Source organism: Antrostomus carolinensis, unplaced genomic scaffold (genome assembly GCF_000700745.2).
Source record: "Antrostomus carolinensis isolate BGI_N321 unplaced genomic scaffold, ASM70074v2 scaffold24216, whole genome shotgun sequence".
Taxonomy (NCBI): Eukaryota; Metazoa; Chordata; class Aves; order Caprimulgiformes; family Caprimulgidae; genus Antrostomus; species Antrostomus carolinensis.
This window is the reverse complement of record NW_010320111.1, coordinates 5,774-24,258: the sequence shown is the minus strand read 5'-3', so window position 1 is coordinate 24,258 and position 18,485 is coordinate 5,774. Positions and strand designations below refer to the sequence as shown.

The window sequence follows — 18,485 nt, the reverse complement described above, 5'->3', positions numbered from 1 at the left end:
AATTTCTAAGCTTGGAGACCTGTTAGGAGAGAGAAATCCATCCTGCTGCCTGGATCTAAGACACAGTACTGGCTTGCTGTGCAATAGCATGTGCTCCCTTTAGACCATGAAAGCTTATGTAGAAATTGAGTCACAGGTTGCAGCTTTCTATGAAAGAAGTGAAGGAAAAAATTGAGATGAGAAATTAAATGCAAGGAAAATGAACAGATTAATCAATCATGTGTTGGGTTTTTTTTACCTATTGCTTGATATATTGAAAAACTAACTGGTTTTGAATGTAAATAGGTGGATGTAGGTGTTGTAACTCACTGCCTCGGTTAGTTATTCAAATAGTGTGAAAAAGGTCAATCTCATGTAGTTTTGCTATAAATGCTAGAACTATTTTAGAAGTTTAGTTAAAAGTACTGTGAGATGGAAAAAGGCTTCAGTAAGGTAACTGAACAGCTAAAGAGAGGTGTGTGTTTACAGGCTACTGGAGGATAAATGCTGTGGCCAGTCAGTTTCCCTTTACAAATAATTGAGAGTTCTGTTGGAAAAAATTACAAATTTGTTTGCTACTTCAGCTCTACAGCTCTTTGTCTTGTTTTGTACATGTCAATTAGTTTGCTATTGAATGACATGTAAAAATTAGGATTACACAGTCGTGTGTTTCTGAAAGCTCGCAGCCCCAAGTTAATTGAGGCTGAATAACAAGAAAGAGGCAGTTTGGGGATATGTGTGTTGTCTTTGTTTTAAAAAGCAGATCTGTAGGAGAGGGGAAGAAAACAAACCTGCTGGTAAATGGTGTGGCAAAGATCACAGGCCAAGCAGGATTCACTGAATTCACGTCTTGTGTGATGTGCAAGTTGTACGTAGCAATATTAATATAATTTGCAATGGAATATGGAGTATACATTAGTTTATGCTTCTAACGTTCACGGTATATTCCAGGAAGCAGACAGAGAGGGTTTTCAGAGTCACTGGGGCAGGAGGGTGGGGTTCCTGGTGTGAAGCTGTGATAAGGAAGATTAGTCACTGGATGTGAAAGAGATAAGGGTTGAGGAGGTGATATTATCCCTGTATGGAATAATAATCCACTAGTGATTTCAGTCATCTTCAGTGTTTCAAGCTTGTCTTGCAATAAAATACTGAATAAGAAATTTTGAGGAAAGGTTGTGACCACTTCCCTATGGGAAAATACACATTGGGAGAATAGAACCAAGGGCTTAACAGGAGGAGTTAAGAGTTTCCTCTCTCCCAATTCTAATCTCTAAGAAAAGTTGTGTGATACTAGTGGGTTTTTTTCTTCTGAATTCCCAATGCAAAAAATGGAACATGATTGAGATGGGTAGGGAAAAATTGCACAGAAGAAAATTGTAGTCATATACAGAAGGGTAATTGCACATGTACTAAAAGACATAGTAAGTTTAAATAGGCTTTATTTTTTTCAATGTAGGTTATTGATCCCAGATCATTAGGCCAAATAATGTTGCTATATACGAGAGAGAGAGAGAGAGAGAGAGTTATTTCCAAGCATTATATTAATTCCTGGCAGATGTTACTGCCAGAAGTATAATGGACTCTTGCTCAGGAGATCAGATGGATCATTATTATAAATTATAGGTCTTGACTCAGGATGGTTCTGAAAACATTTGTGTCAGCTTTGTTACAAATGCTCATGCTTATCATAAACATATCCATTGTGGAATTTGGGCATTAGAATTTATTAGTCTTAATGTAGTTTTTATAGTTGCTTTCTCTTTTCACCTTTCCTTTTTTTTTCTTTTTCATTGGTTTGGCTTGATTATAAGCAATATGGCTAAATTTTATTTGGCTTTTGAGTAATTGCTTATAAAAGGAAATTACTAGGAATTTGTGAGTTTGTAATTGCTTCTGGGTTTTTTTATGCTTGCATAATGATAGATTTCATAAGCTATTTCTGGTTTATAGTTTTTAGTAGGATAACTTTTTAAATATGTTTCAGGGGCTCATTTTCTTTGCTATATCTTAGGTTAAAATACTAGCTTTTTGTGACAGTTCTGACCTTACAGCTGAGCAAATGCTTAAATACTGTGTTATACAGTATCCTGTGCACCTAGGTTTCAAGATTATTTACACTCCCTATGAATATGAATTTTTCAATGTCATGTACTATTAGTTACTTTATGGAAATATTCATTGACTTCGATACCAAGGTCTCAAAAAAACTTGGGTGTAGTATGGTAGATAGTTAAACAGAGTTGTTAAAGTATACCTTCCTTACACTTTTAAAGTGCAGTTTAATTCTTCACCTGAAAATGTTTTTCTTCTTTTCAGAACTACAAAATTCCACTAAAGTTATAAAAGCAGCAAAACCCAGGACAAGGAAATGCAGCAAGGTTTGTATTTGACAGCGGGACATTTAGCTATGAATTAATGGCCTGATTTTTTTAGAAGTCTTTGTTAATCTAACTTGTTAGTCTAAACTGACATTTAGCTCAGCTGATATTATGATAGGAAAATGAAATAATTTCAAAGGAATACGTCTGGCTGTAAATATTCAATATAGTAAATACCTGATATTACTAAAATAAAAAAGTAGCGAGGTATTTTGAAGTTACAACCAGGAGTGTTATGTTCTGCCTTGGTAATGGTTAATTTTGAAGACAGAGAAAAGTGAAAAAGGGAGGGAAATTTAAAATTGTAAGGGATGCTAAAATGGTGTATGCATGAGGGTTAAGGAAAGGCACTTTTGTTTAAAAAAGCAATGGGATTATATAAAAATGTGAAGGGGCTGCAAAGAAACAACATCACTTGAGCACAAGTGATGCTACATTGGTTTGGGAAATCCTTTTTGTATATTTTGTGATGTGTGTGCTTTATGTGCTGTTATAAAATTATCATTTTAACAACAGCAGACATGGAGTCCTTTTATGGAAAATTTAAGTTTCTGAAATTTTGTACACCCATCCCTTTTTAGATTGAATAATACCTGTGCTCAAACATCTTCCAGAAGCTAAAAGACTTTTAAGCCATAGATACCTTTAAATCATATAGGAAGCTATATGTAAGACAACATTTAATCTGACAATTGTTTTATGTTTGCTCAAAAGTCCTCTTTTTTTTTTTTATAATAGACTGTAGGAAATTCTGCTTTCTTTGCCATCTGTTTTATTCTTCATGAAGGCATTCTTTAGACAGTTATATTAATTAAAAGCCAAGATGTAGTGGACCTTGATTTGGATGTAACTGCAATGAATAGTTGATCTACAATTGATCATATGCTGTTTTCAGAAGTTGTGTGTTTGTTTTCTGTTGTATTTCTCAGTTTAAAAAATTGCTACTTGTAACAATTCAGCTCAACGGGGTAGTTTGGCCATCTGAGTCATGACTAACAACTTCCATGTATTATTCAGAAGGACTAAATCTAGGAAGTGCTATAAACTGTTTGTCATCTTTGCAGGCTAGTGATTTTGGTGATATCACAAACTGGCCAACACCAAGTGAAATAGCAAACAATGAAGTAAGTATCCTTTGTTATCTTGAGTATTATTTAAAAAAAACCCCAAACAAACCACAACATATTGACTTCTCTGCTTCATACACTTCCCCCCAGAATGCACTTTGGGTGTTGTAGGGTTTCAGCAGAAGTGTTGTTAATCATTCAGGTTGCTGGTCTGTGGCACCGGTACTGGAGTCTGTGAACCCTTCACAGATGCACACACATACACTTATTGTTAGTGATGTGCCATGGACATACAGGTAAAAATGTGCCATATTGACTCCACCATTTTAAAACTTGTCATTCCCTTTCCTGCTCGCTGGGAAGTTTGAGCACAGATGAGAAGGACTTTGGGGTTGTGACCATGCTGCCCTCCCTTGTGGCTCTGCATGCTTTGTGCAGGTTAACAAATTAGTTATCCTTGCCCTGTTCCTCTGATATATTTTCCCCTTGCTGGATCTTTAGTTAACATCTCCTCCATCAAATTATCTTCCTTTCACTTCATCTCAAGTGATAAGTGCATCTTATATCTTACACCCCTTTTATGCTTTTTAAAACAAGAACAGAGCACAGGTTATTGCAAGCTATGAGGTGCCATTTCCCTCTTTGCTTTAATTCTGCAGCATCCCTGTGATGCTCTTACTGTTTTCTTGGTGAGGGAAACCAGAAGATTTGAGTTCAACAATGTGCATTGTACAATTGAAAGTGTCCAAATGAAGACAAAAAACTGTGTGTTACGGTAGTCTGTCATGGATCACTTGTCCCGTGGGCTCAGTTTCTAACACTCACCCTTCTCCCCCATCTGATTGTCATAACTTGGTTGTTTATGTCAGCAACAAAACCTTTTCAGCTGTCTAACTAGGCATAATTCTCCATCATCAATATTCCTGTCAGTAGCTGAGATGTTGTGATTACCACTTCAGAAGGAGGCAGTGGTGATATATTTAACAATACCATGAAGGATGCATGACTTGCATCCTAAAGCTACTAATTTATCAGGTGGTATTAGAGGTGTATAACTCTCAGCTGTGCCTTAAACTCCTTCCTTAGTAAATCATGGGATTAGAAATAATTTCACTTGTGCTTTTTACAAGTCCCATGCACGGTCTCTTAGTTTGTTACAGTCTAACAACTCAAAAATGCTGCTTTGGAAGATGATGTGGTCAGTTCCACTATGTAATACTTCTTGTTTGTAGCTTTTCAGAGACTACTGTTGTAACACGTGAGATACAGTGCAGAGAAACTCTGTAACTGTGTCCAAAAATAATATTTTCTATCATGTTATGATGCTCAAAAAAAGGAGAGAGTCTGCTGAGCTTTAGATCGCAGAGACTGAATTGCATTGAAAGGATTAAATTTTATATCCTTTAATAACATTTATAACTGCTAATGTTAATTTGTGACTAAGTGTAGAATATACTTATTCTAGCATCTCTTTTTTTCTTTTTTTGGAAATACTGATTTTAGTGACTTAAGAAAACACGCACCTGTATCTTTTGCATTCTCCTTAGTACTGCAGGTCTTTAGCATCTGCTTGTATATTATGTCAAATTTTGATATGATGAATGATGTCTGTATAGTACTAATCAGAGTGGCTGAGAGATACATATGTAGTGTTTTATAAGAATAGTTACATTTTATGGTTTTTGTCTGAGATAGTCTGCTTTAAGAGTATTTTCTTAAATATTTTTTTATTTACCAAGTGGTTTAGATTGTACAGATGTTTTCCTTTTGCTGATTGAATTATGTGAGAATTTTAGTACACAAATTCATATAGTGTCTGTTAAACCAAACAATGTTTAGTTTAAATTGATTTGTCTGAGGGAAGGCGCTGTGTTCAAATTAATGATGGCACAGTACTGCAGTACCTGCTCTATGTACTCCAGCAGGTTCAAAGCTATCTCCACAATGTAAGAGTGTTATTTCTGCTTGGCAGAAATGTCTACGAAGCTTAATTTTGCTGGTAGATATTATATCTGGTCACAGAATGATTTGGGTTGGAAGGGACCTGTAAAGGTCCCCTAGTCCAACCCCTCTGCAGTGAGCAAGGACATTTTCAACCAGATCAGGTTGCTCAGAGCCCCGTCCAACCTGACCTTGAATGTTTCCAGGGATGGGACTTCTAGCATCTCCCTGGGCAACCTGGGCCGGGGTTTCACCACCCTCAGTGTAAAAAATTTCTTCCTTACATCTAGTCTGAATCTCCCCTCTTTTAGCTTAAAACCATCACCCCTTGTCCTATCACTACAAGTCCTGCTGTCTCTGTCTTTCTTATAGGCCCCCTTTAAGTATTGAAAGGCTCCCTGGAGCCTTCTCCTCTCCAGGCTGAACAGCCCCAACTCTCTCAGCCTGTCCTCACAGCAGAGCTGTTCCATCCCTCTGATCATTTTCGTGGCCTCTTCTGGACGCACTCCAACAGGTCCATGTCTTTCTTGTACTGAGGGCTCCAGAGCTGGAGGCAGCACTGCAGGTGGGGTCTCACCAGAGCAGAGCAGAGGGGCAGAATCCCCTCCCTCGACCTGCTGCCCACGCTGCTCTGGGTGCAGCCCAGGACACGGTTATTGGCCTCTGGGCTACACATGCACTTTGCCGGCTCATGTTCAGCTTCTCATATGCAGTACCCCCAAGTCCTTCTCTGCAGGTCTGCTCTCAATCCCTTCATCCCCCAGCCTGTATTGATACTGGGGAAAAATGAAACTTTCCACTCTTTGCTAAAATGCTGTTCATTTTGCCTTCTTTGAAACCTGTTCTTCTGTGGGATTTCCAAGAAGTGATGATCTGCAGGATGCTGGCACTACTCAAAGGCACACAGTTCCCAGTAAATGCCATATTCTAATGTGGGAAAAAATAAATCTGTAATCATACACCTCCACATCCTCTGGACTTTGGTTCATGTTCTGATTTAGTGGAACAGAATTGTCAGAGTTAAGACTTGTGGCTCCTTATAGTTTGCATGAACATTTGGCATGCTGTTGAGATTTTACAGCATCATGGGAATTTCTCATTTACCATTCAGTATTCTGTAAGCACAGCTTTTTAAAGATAATCAGTCTGAACAGTAGGTAATGGTGAGTAATATTTCTTTCTTTCCTATGAAATAAATTTCAGTTCTGAAGTTTTGAAGCATTGTTGATATGCGCTCTGCAATTCCACATCTTCAGTTAAAAAATAAACAAAAACTTTCTTTTTATAGTCTTGCCAAGTTAGCAGAAAATAAAACTATTTAAAATGAGACTTTACAAAACAACAGAGTTCTTAAAACTCACCCTGTTGAAGAAGTTGAGAACAGGTAATAATAAAGGAATTTTAATAGGTAAAGGAAATTTATACCTTTTGCTATCAGCAGCTGTGCTGTCAGAAACGATTATCAATATCTCTTGCAGTGTAAGACTGTAAGTCACAGTAAGAAGCCAACAAATAGAAGAGAAAAGGAGGAGAAATCTGATCAAAAAAGCAATAATGGAATCAAGGATAACCCAGAGGCAAAGCCAGATGGTCCAGGAGACAATATTAGCGAAGATGAAGCTCAAACTAATAACCAAAGGAAAAAAGGTCAGTCTGGGCAATATGTGTAATGCAATAAGTCACCATTGGTACAGTTACATGAATTCCAGTTGAATGACTTGATGAAACATTTTGTTTTGCATTTTCGAGGTGATAACAGGATATATTGCTTTCTGCTAGGAAGCTTAAAACAGGCTTCCTTTCTCAGGTTTTGAAATGTTCTGTTTAGTAAAATAGGAATTCTGGGGGAAAAAGCAGCTCATCTCCTACTGATGGTCCATGGAACTATGACAATTTCTGGAAAATTTTAGTGTGGCTGTACAAACCATTGCTGTCTCTCATATCTTTATTTCCTTAAATAGATACAACTATGTTAATTTTTTTTTTATACATATGTGTGTGTGTGTTACTATATATACTAACACTTTAATTTTCATGTTTTACCATTAGCTTACACCTTGAAGTGATCACTTGAAAACTAAACCAGGTTATTAATTTCATTTTGATCCAATCTATTACATTAAAAAGAGGAAGCAAACTTGAATATCATGTGGTCAGTAGACTGGAGTAGGCTGGGGAAATGGCTGAGAGAGTTTTAAGATACTGCTGCTGTCAACTGCCTTTTTTTCTTGCTTCCCTGCTGGTATTCAGATCCTTAAGACCTTTGTTAATTAGTTAATCTTCCTATGTATATATTTTAAAAGAAATCCTTTATTGCTTTTAATTTTTTCAGTTGAAGTGGAAATCTAAAGCAAAGCATTCCACAGTTACAACCTATTTCCCCCCTACTCAGTGTGGATAACGCATTTTATGTGTTTTCTTATATTTTTTTGCCTACAAAGGTATGAAGCCCACAATACCAATCAAGTAGAGAACAGCAAATATGATAATTAAATAAATGGTTAGTGGGTATTAGGCCAACCTACAACAGAATACAACTTTGCTAACAATTTTTGATGCGCATGAGTGAACTTTGAATATCTCAAGGTAAAAATACAGTACCACAGCTAAATTCTGAGAGAGATTTTTTTTTTTTGTGGTTTGTAATTGAAATTTTAATAATGGTTAACCTGGTATGTTACTTTATTTACTTTTAAGTTTCATATGCAAGTTTTGAAATTATATAGTAATGAATTTACTATCTATATTTAACACTTATGTAGCTATAAATTCTTGGTAATGGAGCTTACATCTAAAAATCCATTAAATCATAGAATGGTTTGGGTTGGAAGGGACCTTAAAGATCATCCAGTTCCAACCCCCCTGCCAGCAGCAGGGACACCTTCCACTAGACCAGGTTGCTCAAAGCCTCATCCAACCTGGCCTTAAACACTTCCAGGGAGGGGGCATCTACAGCTTCCTTGGGCAACCTGTTCCAGTGTCTGACCACCCTCACAGTGAAGAACTTCTTCCTAATGTCTACTCTAAACCTACCCTCTTTCAGTTTAAGAAATTCCTATTTATTGCATTTATTACTGTTTAGTCATTCATCATACCTTAAAATTTCAATGTTAAGCTTCTCTCAGTTTTTTAAACTTTGAAATTAGCTGTTATTAGTTCTACAAGATGAATTCTATAGAACCTTTTAAAGAGCTGAAATCTCCAATAGTACTATAATTAAAAGTAATAATATTAACTTTTCAAGGTAACAAGCAGAAATGGGTGCCACTTCACTTGGATGATGTAAGGTCAGACAGTCAGGAAAGACCAGGCTCTCGAACTAGCTCGAGATTTCTGCTGGAAACAAACAAGTCGATACCTCATAACAACAGACGGAATGAGACAAGAAGTAAGTAGTTTTCAATCTCATAGTCTTTCTATTCATGTAATACCTCGTGAATAGGCATTAGATTGGTAATAGGAATATCTGCCAGTAAGCAGCAAAAAAGAAATAAATTGTGCTGTAGTTTAATAGATTTTAAATTGGAAAAAATTGTTTAAAAGCTTACTGTCAGATTTTTTTTTTTTTTTTTTTTAACCTCTTCACAGATTGACCAGAGTTATAATGTCTCAACCACTGACTCTGAGTAACTGAGTTTGGAAACAGTCTGTCTTTACAGGTGCTCTGGATCAGAGCAGCATGTATTTTTCTCTCTGTGGCTCCCTACAGAGTCTTGGGCCACAGCTTTACAATGCAAAAAGTTTGTAAATAGTCTCATAAGGTGGCTGCTCTGTCCTACTCTACTGCTATTCCAGCAGCTTGTTGCTACCAGAGCAATTGCTTGTGGACCTACACTTTGAACTCTGCTTTGGCAATTCTGCTGATGTTATTTTTTTCCTTTAAGTTGGACCAATTCCCTCAGTTCCCCGACCTGTTTCTCAGCATGGCCATGCAAAAAGTTGTACTAGCACAACAAAGGAAGAAAAGCAGCAGAGCTGGTACTGCTTCTGATCCTCAAGCTTTCTGAATACAGTTTGTCAGATGGCAGAAGTCTTAGGCTGAGGGTATTTGTGTTTTAAGTTTTAAAATCACAATATACATTGACAATGTAAATGTTTGCTCGTTATATTAGGTGCTGGATGCTGCTGAGATGGAATTTGTTGATGAAGTCATTTTAGGAACATGGATGTAAGGGTTTGATCTCGATGTTTGAGGGATGGGCAGGGGGAAGATTTTTACTACTGTATCACTTTCTTCAGCCAGTTATTCCTCAGGATGGTCAAATGACCAGAAACTTGTAGCATGAACTCTACCTTAAGACTGTAGGGATTCAAGACCAGTTTCAGTGTAAGAGAACATAAAGCATCTCTTGCTCTCCAGAAACATTGTCTGTTTAAAGAAAAAGCTTATTTCAGGCTTAAATACACCACTAGCTCATAGAATGTGTTATATGTAGGACTTTTGCACATGTCTGAGCCACAGGTACTCTCAGAGTGCAAAAATGAAACTGATATGTGGAAATAGTTCAAATTATGCCTATACATTTGGGACCTCTAAGGTTAAGGGTAGCAAGTGTGAAGGCTAAGGTCCAAATTCCCAGTGAGACACACACACATAGATAGTGATATTCCTAAATTCAGAGTCTTATTTGATGGAAAATAAAGTACAGGAACTTGAATGTATGAGCATGCGTATTTTGTTGTAGAGTTCATTAAAAACAGTTGCCAGTAAAACAACAAGCTTTGTAATATGTACAAAGAATCATATCTTTAGTCAGTCCTTTGTTAAATTTAGCAACTCTCAATTTGATCAAGTAGGGGCTGTATCCCCAGGCATTCCACTGACAAAGAGGTCCCCTGGCCTTCTGGAAGACTCTCCAATTACAACTTAAATAAACTTTAAGCAAGGGTGACTGATTGAAGATGGAAGTCTCTGAGAGTGTTAGGTAAAGAGAAAGAAATGGTGTGAGAGAGGGCTTAATTTTATCTCATGAGTAAAGCGAGAATGACACCTGTCCTTAAGGTTTGTGATGAGTTGGAGCCAAGGTCCCTGGGGTCTGGTTTGGATGTGCTTTGCTTTCCGTTTTTCTTCTGCTCCCTTTTGCTATATGCAGACCATGTATTTCTTTTTTATTTCCTTTTTTATTTTCCTTTTTTTATTTCCTTTTTCTCTTGCTCCCTTTTGCTATGTGCAGACCATGTATTTATATGAAAACTATTCTTACATGGTCATCTTAGATTTGCATGTGTTATCAAAAAGGAGTCCTTAACTTCAAAACTCAGTTTAGGGCACGACCAGCAAAGAGTAAACGATTGCTGTTAAATGGGCAGAGTCAGGGGATCAATAGACTGCTGCTTCTGGGATCAAAAGGGAGGCTCCAGAGGGCCATAGCTGTGGAAATCCCATGCCAAGCAGAACCATCAAGAGCTAGCAGCTCTTTCTAGCTCCCTCTAGGTACTGGGACTTGTCCACAGGAGGAGGCTGTATTATCACACCTGGAAGGAGAATTGTGTGATCATTCCTTCCTGTCCCAAGCTGATCATAGGTGTTGTGATCCCTGAGCTGGCACCAGAGAGTCCAGTTGCTTCAGGAGCATTTGAGACTGACTGCCAGTCAAGCCCGTTTACTTCTCTTTATTGCAAACAGCTTCTGCTCGACACACTCTCAGGTGTGGCTGGGCAAACCTTGCCCCTTCACCCCTGCAGCTTCAGATCTGACCTGCTTCAGCCAGCATGACTGAGTCAGTAGATTGCCTGGGCACAAGCTGAGAACTTTGTGTTACAAGGGACTTTTTAACACTGTGATATTTAATAATGATTGCAAATGTTATGCCTTTTTTTTTTTTTTTCCTCTCTTAAAGATTGGCGTCGTGATAAAGAAAAGAGAGATGATCATGATGAAGTGTGCAGCGTGAGAAGCGAGGGTGGCAGTGTTCGAGGATTCTCCAGAGGCAGAGGAAGAGGTAGAGGCAGAGGAAGAGGACGAAGCAGAGGAAACCTGAGAAGTATGCACAGAAGTACAAGCTTAGTGAAAGTTTCAAAACTGTGTTTATAATGTTATTGTTTGCACATGAAGTGTGCAAAGTTTGTCCCAAAAACCCTATCTTGTAACTTAGGATAATTAAGTAGCTCGAGTCTTGTTAAAATCAGCTGCTGAAAATCAACAGTAGAATAGCAGTATGTATCATGCCTTAAAATATTTGTGTGCTGGACTTAATATTTTTCATCATCTTTCTTTTATATTCTCCTTTATTTTGAAGTGAACTTTGAATATTCAGTTGGTTATCAAGAACTGTATGGCGAAGGAACTGATGAAATATTTCAACCTGAGCTTAATGCTAGCGTGATGTATTACTATGATGGTGGAACAGGAGTGCAGATGTATTCTGTGGATGAAGCACTTCTCAAAGAATATATCAAACATCAAATGTGAGTAGATTGTTTAACGGACAAATAATTTGAGAGATCTAGTTGAGAGAAAATAACTCATTTCAAACGGTTTAATCCTTATTATCCATATAAAGGCGGAGATTAAGGCATTTCAATTTAACTTTTTGCTTTGACCATTACCAGTGCTGGTTTGAATTTATTCACTAGAAGGGTGGAAAAACTTGAGTGATGGGGAGGAATTTTAAGGCAGCTGTTCTGCATCTTGTGCTGTAGTCTGGCTCTAACTCGTATACCTGCTTTATTTATGGTACACAGCCCTCTTTTTGTGTTGTCGTGTAATTGAGATATGGATGTCGCTGAGCTTGTGCTTTTGAGTACTGTTGGTCTGTTTGCCTATAAAGCTCTTCTTGGGTGATGTAGGTAGACGTTTCCCTTATTTGCTCTCAATTTCACTTTGAGAAGTCTTGTTAGTTTTATGTTTTCAGGGTGTTTCACCTGAAGCATTTAACTGAAAGAGAGTAGTTTTGCAATGATACTTGATTTTCAATAATCTGAAATGTTTACTTTCTCATGTACACCATTAGGCAATGAGAAACCATCTGGAAGACTGATTATCACCAGGAGACAAGTCAAAAAGGGCCTGGAAACCACTAGTTCATTTTAAAGAGACAGTTCCACCACTGGCAGATATTTCATCTTCTGTACTTGCAACGGCATTTCTCTGCGATGCCTTTGTGGTGGTTTTTGATTGCCCTTGTATTCCATAAAGCAACTTGCTTATTTTATTCTTGCTTCTTTTGTTACAGTTGACGCAAAAAGGAAGAAAAAAGCCTCTTTAAGGGCAGAAAGTATCTGGCATGTGGCCATCAACTTCAAAACTTCTATTGCAGTCTTTTTTGTTACTCTTGCTGCCAGGCCCCTATGAGACCTGACAGTGGACATGTACCCCCATGTCAGGATAATCGGCCTGCACTGTCCTCAGACAAGTGAGGGAGGAGCACAGACACTCCACTGTTGGCCAGATTTCTGGGCATGCAGTGTAGAATCCAGACCTTCTAAGGTAGGACATGATGATGTCCCCCTCTGCTGAGAAAAATGTCAGTTACAGCATTGGTCACATCTGACTTCTGGTTATATTTGTATTTTATTTTAGCAACAAGAGGTTGGCAGGTGTTAATAAAAGACTTGGCATGGCTGGCTAAGCAGAGCCTTTGGTTGCTTGTCTGATATGAATTCCTAAGGCAGTTTGATTGTGGAGTTTGCTTTCCATGAGAGAGAGGGAGAATATTGAGCAGGTTTAGAACATAACAACAGTAATTTTATGGTCCTAAAAAAAAAAAAGGTGTTTTTTTAATCTATTCACTTCTTTTATCACATTAAAAGTGATAGGAAACAGACTTGATTAATCAATCACCTATTATTAGCTTCTAAATAGGGATGGTTTTGTCTGCCTTTCATAATTTAGTTATATATATTAAAATGACTGTACCAAAGAAGGAAGTATATACAGAATACACTGAACTGTTAGGTCTCAGAGTTCAACAAAGGCAAGTGTAGAGTCCTGCACCTGGGGAGGGATAACCCCAGGCACCAGTACAGGTTGGGGATTGGCCTGCTGGAAAGCAGCTCTGCTGAGAAGGACCTGGGAGTGTTGGTGGACAGCAGGTTAACTATGAGCCAGCAATGTGCCCTTGTGGCCAAGAAGGCCAGTGGTATCTTGGGGTGCATTAAATGTGGTCAGCAGGTCGAGGGGAGTTCTCCTTCCTCTCTACTGTGTCCTGGTGAAGTGACATCTGGAGTCCTGTGTCCAGGTCTGGGCTCCCCAGTTCAAGAAAGACCAGGATCTACTGGAGAGAGTCCAGTGTAGGGCTATGAAGATGATGAGGGGACTGGAGCATCTCTCTGATGAGGAAAGGCTGAGAGACCTGGGTCTGTTTAGCCTGGAGAAGAGCAGACTGAGGGGAGCTTATCAATACCTAAAGGGTGGTGTTGAGAGGATGGGGCCAGACTCTTTTCAGTGGTGCCCAGCAACAGGACAAGGGGCGACAGGCACAAAATGAAGCTCAGGAAGTTCCATCTGAAGATGAAGAAAAAAATCTTTACTGTGAGGGTGCCAGAGCACTGGGACAGGCTGCCCAGAGAGGTTGTGGAGTCTCCTTCTCTGGAGAGATTCAAAACCTGCCTGCACATGATCCTGTGCGACCTGCTGTAGGTGACCCTGCTTTGGCAGGGGGGTTGGACTGGATGATCTCCAGAGGTCCCTTCCAATCTCCACCATTCTGTGATTCTGCACAGGTTCCTTATGGAGTCCAAGATAATTCAGGCTATATTGGAGAAGTGAGATTGGTTTGAATCCTAGTGAATTGATTAATTATAAAACAGCTTACCTGCTTTTTAATAGGGAAAAATCTTAGAGACTGTGTCCAACCGAGTTGATGTGTAATTGTAGTAAGAAATAACACTGCTATCAAGCAGTTTATGCTTGTCCCAAGGACCAACTTGATGTACAAGAGAGTAGTATTTGTATTATGTACAAAAATATCTTTAACACTTGTAATTATAGGCTGAAGTTGTCAGCCTGGAAAGTTTCAGTGCTAGCAACTCTTCAGTCTGCAACATGCAGTAGAACGCTATTTAAACAAAGTATCTTTTTTAAAAAAATAAAGAAATAAATAAAAGTTCAGACATGCATCCAAGTCTGCATCAATTCAAGGATACACAAAGGGACTCTGAGGCAAATGAAAAAGAAAAGAAAAGCTGGAGAGGGTGTGTGTGTGTGTTCAGGTTTGTCCCTCTACTTGGAGCAAGCTTGTGCATTGTCTTAATTTATCATTAATGGTCTTTCACATTCCTTTTTCTAGAGTGATGGACATCAAGTGAGGCAGTTTGAGTCAAGTTCAGTCATTGTCCACTTCTGCTTGTGGAATTTTTAACTAGGTGAATCGTTACAAGATTTTACCTTTACTGTATGACTGTAAAGGTAACATTAATAAAATGTTGGTATATGGCTTTGTGCTTACTTATCTTCTAGATTGGGAGGGGAAAAGAAATCTAGCAGTTCAGAACAGTAAATAGGATATTCTTGAAATAAACCTTCTTTTTGTGCACAGTTGCTTCATTGATCAGCTTACTCAGCTCTGATTAAGAGCTTAAGTCTCCAAAAGCCTTATCCTCTTCTCTGTTTGCTCTGATTTAATGACTGTGTTTTCATTTGTCATGTGTCTTATTGTCCAACTTTGAGACTTTATATTCATTCTGTCTTGGAGTTAAGTGTTTCATGTAGAGAGCTTTGGCTTCAAATTTCTTTAGCTACCAAAAATTAAAGAAATGGTATCAAGCTTCTCCTTGGGTCAATGATGGCATCAAAGTTCTCTCCTCTTGGTAACTTTCGCCTTGATCCCAACTTCAGTGGAGACACTTAGCATTTTATACTTTGTTGAAATTAGAATTAACTTTATTTACATTTGCATGTGTTTTTTTTTTTTTTCCCCTCAGCATTTTAACGCTCTCTTATTTTTGCACTACCTCTGTGTTTGTTTCATAGAATTTTAATTGCTCTCCATTAAATATTTTATTTCACTGCTTCCATTTTCCTGAACCTGATGAGGAGTAGTATTCCTTGGGTGTAATATGCAAAATCATGGTATGACATGTAAACTCTGTGAAAAGCCTAGGTTTTACTTGTTATGATTAAATTGAGTTTTTTCCATTCTTTTTCATAGGCTATTTTCTCATGTCCTTGCTTTGTGTGACAGATCATGATTTGAATTCCTTACTTTTTCTCCTAACTAACATCTTGACACCCTGATCATTTCATAGAGCAGCTTCATTGTTTAAAGATGATTTGTCTTTCTGCTATTTCTTTGTCCCTCGTTAATGTTGTTCTGTGGTGTTGTCAAATTCCTGAAATGGTCCTTGTCCCTCATCTCTTTATCCACTGAACATCACCTCTTCTTTTAGACTTTACCTTTCTCCATGAGCTGTTGTGCCTTTTGGTACAGTTTCATGACATATACAACATGACAATTTTTGTTTTCTCATCTTCCCACAAGCATGCTTGAAGTAATGATTCAGAGTACATTTATGTGCCTCAACACTCAGATAGGATACTTAAACCTTCTAATGTACTGGAAACTGGCAAAAGAAAAGATACAGTTCAGGATGAAGGTGCACTGATACTGCTGTGTGTGAAATAACTTATGCCCTGACTGTAAGCAGTAGTTGTCCTTCATCTATATGGAGGCTAAGAAAATGTTTTTTTCCTTCTATTCATGTAAGTAATAAGGGAGGGGATGGATGAAAGAAAAATTGAGCATAGTTTTTCCTGGTGCAGTTGATATGTGCAAATATAACAAGGCTTTGATTTATAACCCTATGTGATGTACTGGATCATAGGTCTTTCTTAACATGTCGAGCACGCGTGCTGTTCTGTAAGTCTTGCTTGTAATGATACACCTGTTGAAAGAACAGTTTTGTTGATGACAAAAGTATGCTTTGTTTTTAATGGAAGATTTTAACAAGGAATCTCTAAGTTGCTATTTTAAAATTTTCTTTAACCTATAATAGGCTCATATATGTATATTTCTTTCTGCAGTGAGTACTATTTCAGCACAGAAAATTTGGAAAGAGACTTCTTTCTGAGGAGAAAGATGGACCAACAAGGATTTCTACCTGTTTCATTGATTGCTAGCTTCCGTCGGATGCAAGCTCTGACTACAAATGCTGAACTCATTTTGGAGGTAAAATAATTCAGAAGGACATACGTAGAAAGTTGCTTGGTTAATTTTGTGCTGCCATTTAAAGTCAGTACTATGAAGTTAAGACAGTTAATTGCTGTCATTCTGTTAGCAATGACAAGGATTTTATAAAGAGGCTATAAATAGCAAAGTTTGGGTTTTTTTTTTCTTTTTTGGGTGGTGCTGGATATTTAGTTTTTAAAGTTATGATGTGCTTGTCACACAGGCCCTCAAGGACAGTACAGAAGTTGAAACTGTGGATCAGAGGATAAGAAAAAGGGTTGATCCAGAAAAGTGGCCAATTCCAGGTCCTCCTCCGTGCAGTCTGCCACCGACTGACTTTTCTCAGCTCATCAATTGTCCAGAATTCATACCAGGCCAAATTTTTGGCTCACATCCTGGTAAAGGATTTATTTTATAGAAACATAAGTTTAGGACTGTCTATCTAGCTTAGGAAGTTTGCCTCTTGCTACTAATTTCATAATTGTACATTTGGTAACAGTTTATTCAGCTGACATGCCTGTCAGCCTCGCTGTTGCCAAGTCACGTGGCTGGCACAGCTGATGTGAAGTAGATAAAAATGTCTCATATGCATTACAGCCGTGACTGTTCTCCAGAATGGACATGATGGACTACAGTCCTTTAGTAGTAGTGCTAGAAGTAGTAATAGTAATCTTAAATTAGTCATAAAATCTGCTTCATTTTGGTAGCAGATGAAATATAACTCAAGATTATTTGGTGCATCCTGGTTTTGTATGGGGATCTCATTCAGGTTATTAATAGGGAGATGACTTTGGTCGCTGACAACCCTTAACAAGGAAATCTTTTACTAAAATGTTGGCTGCAATTACATGAGGAGAATGAAGACTGAGTTAGGTGCCCATCCACAGAGCTAGATGGTGGTGTGGAGAAAACATGTCCCTGATGCTGCTGCTCTTGTTTTCTGAATAACGCATAATTTCTCTCAGATTGTTCGAAACTTTCTCTATAAATAAGTTGCTAGAATTGATCTCTTCCTAAAATGTTGAGTGAACAGTGAAAGTCTGTCTCCTAAAAATGAAGAGAAATTCTGCTGATCAATGTTATATTTAACCACAGAAGTAGAAAAATGGTAGCTGTGGTTAAAAGAAAGACTGATGAAACAATTAAAAAAACCAAAGCAAAATAAACAAACCAAAACCACAAACCTCCACCATAATAATAATAATCTCAAGCAAAACAAAACCAAACCAACCTACAACAGGAACTGAAGTACTGTTTTCCACTGCTAGAGTCTGCGCCAAGTTCTCCAAGAATGGGAAGCCTGCTGAGTCCAAAGGAAACGACTGAAACGAGTAATTTTCAGACGATGTCTAAAGAATTGTCTACAAGTTTGCCTGATTTGGACTCTGAACCTTGGGTAGAAGTGAAGAAGAGGCATCGTGCATCCATGGTCAAACTAAAGGTAAAATCAAAAACCTTTAAGTTATGTTTAAGTAAACAAACGCAAAATCTGGCAACTTTCAGATTATACTGTAGAACAAGATTTTGACGTCCTAATGTATGTGATGCTTGATAATGCAATACAGTTAGTGTGCGTGCTTCTCACTCTACCAGATCTAGAATAACTCAGTGCATTTAAAGTCCTGATCCAAAGCTCACTAAAATGAAAAGGAAATACTGTTAGTTTTTTCTGCTCAGGGACAGTTGTGCCTGTTGATTATTGAACAATGTGTTGTAATGTGCATTGCAAATTGTTCTAAAAGCTTATGGCAGAATTATTTAGAACAGTGATTTACTTAATAAACGTCTGAAAGTGGCTGTATTGTTTCTAATTCTTGTACATTCATTTATTGAAAATGTTCTATCATGTTCTATTTGTCTCCCATTTGGATAACCACTATCCACTTCAAATATAAAATGCATCACCTTTTCCAACATAGGAAAGTGTTCCTATACCTGATCAAACATCAGATCAACAACAGCCACCCCCACCTCCAGAGGAACAAGAACAAGAAGAACTTGATTTTTTGTTT

General features: G+C 38.0%; 1 protein-coding gene across 1 annotated transcript in view; it reads left to right on the top strand.

Annotated features, from left to right (window-relative positions):
* Positions 1-750: 750 nt before the first annotated feature.
* Positions 751-18,485, top strand: part of LOC104526134 (la-related protein 1B-like) — a gene marked incomplete at both ends in the record, with an annotated part of 22,661 nt that continues 4,926 nt past the window's right edge. Inside the window, 11 exon segments of the mRNA XM_029085325.1 lie at positions 751-783; positions 2,296-2,357; positions 3,422-3,481; positions 6,844-7,012; positions 8,610-8,753; positions 11,206-11,349; positions 11,605-11,773; positions 16,329-16,473; positions 16,697-16,871; positions 17,742-17,914; positions 18,393-18,483. Coding sequence (XP_028941158.1) covers positions 751-783; positions 2,296-2,357; positions 3,422-3,481; positions 6,844-7,012; positions 8,610-8,753; positions 11,206-11,349; positions 11,605-11,773; positions 16,329-16,473; positions 16,697-16,871; positions 17,742-17,914; positions 18,393-18,483 — 1,365 coding nt within the window.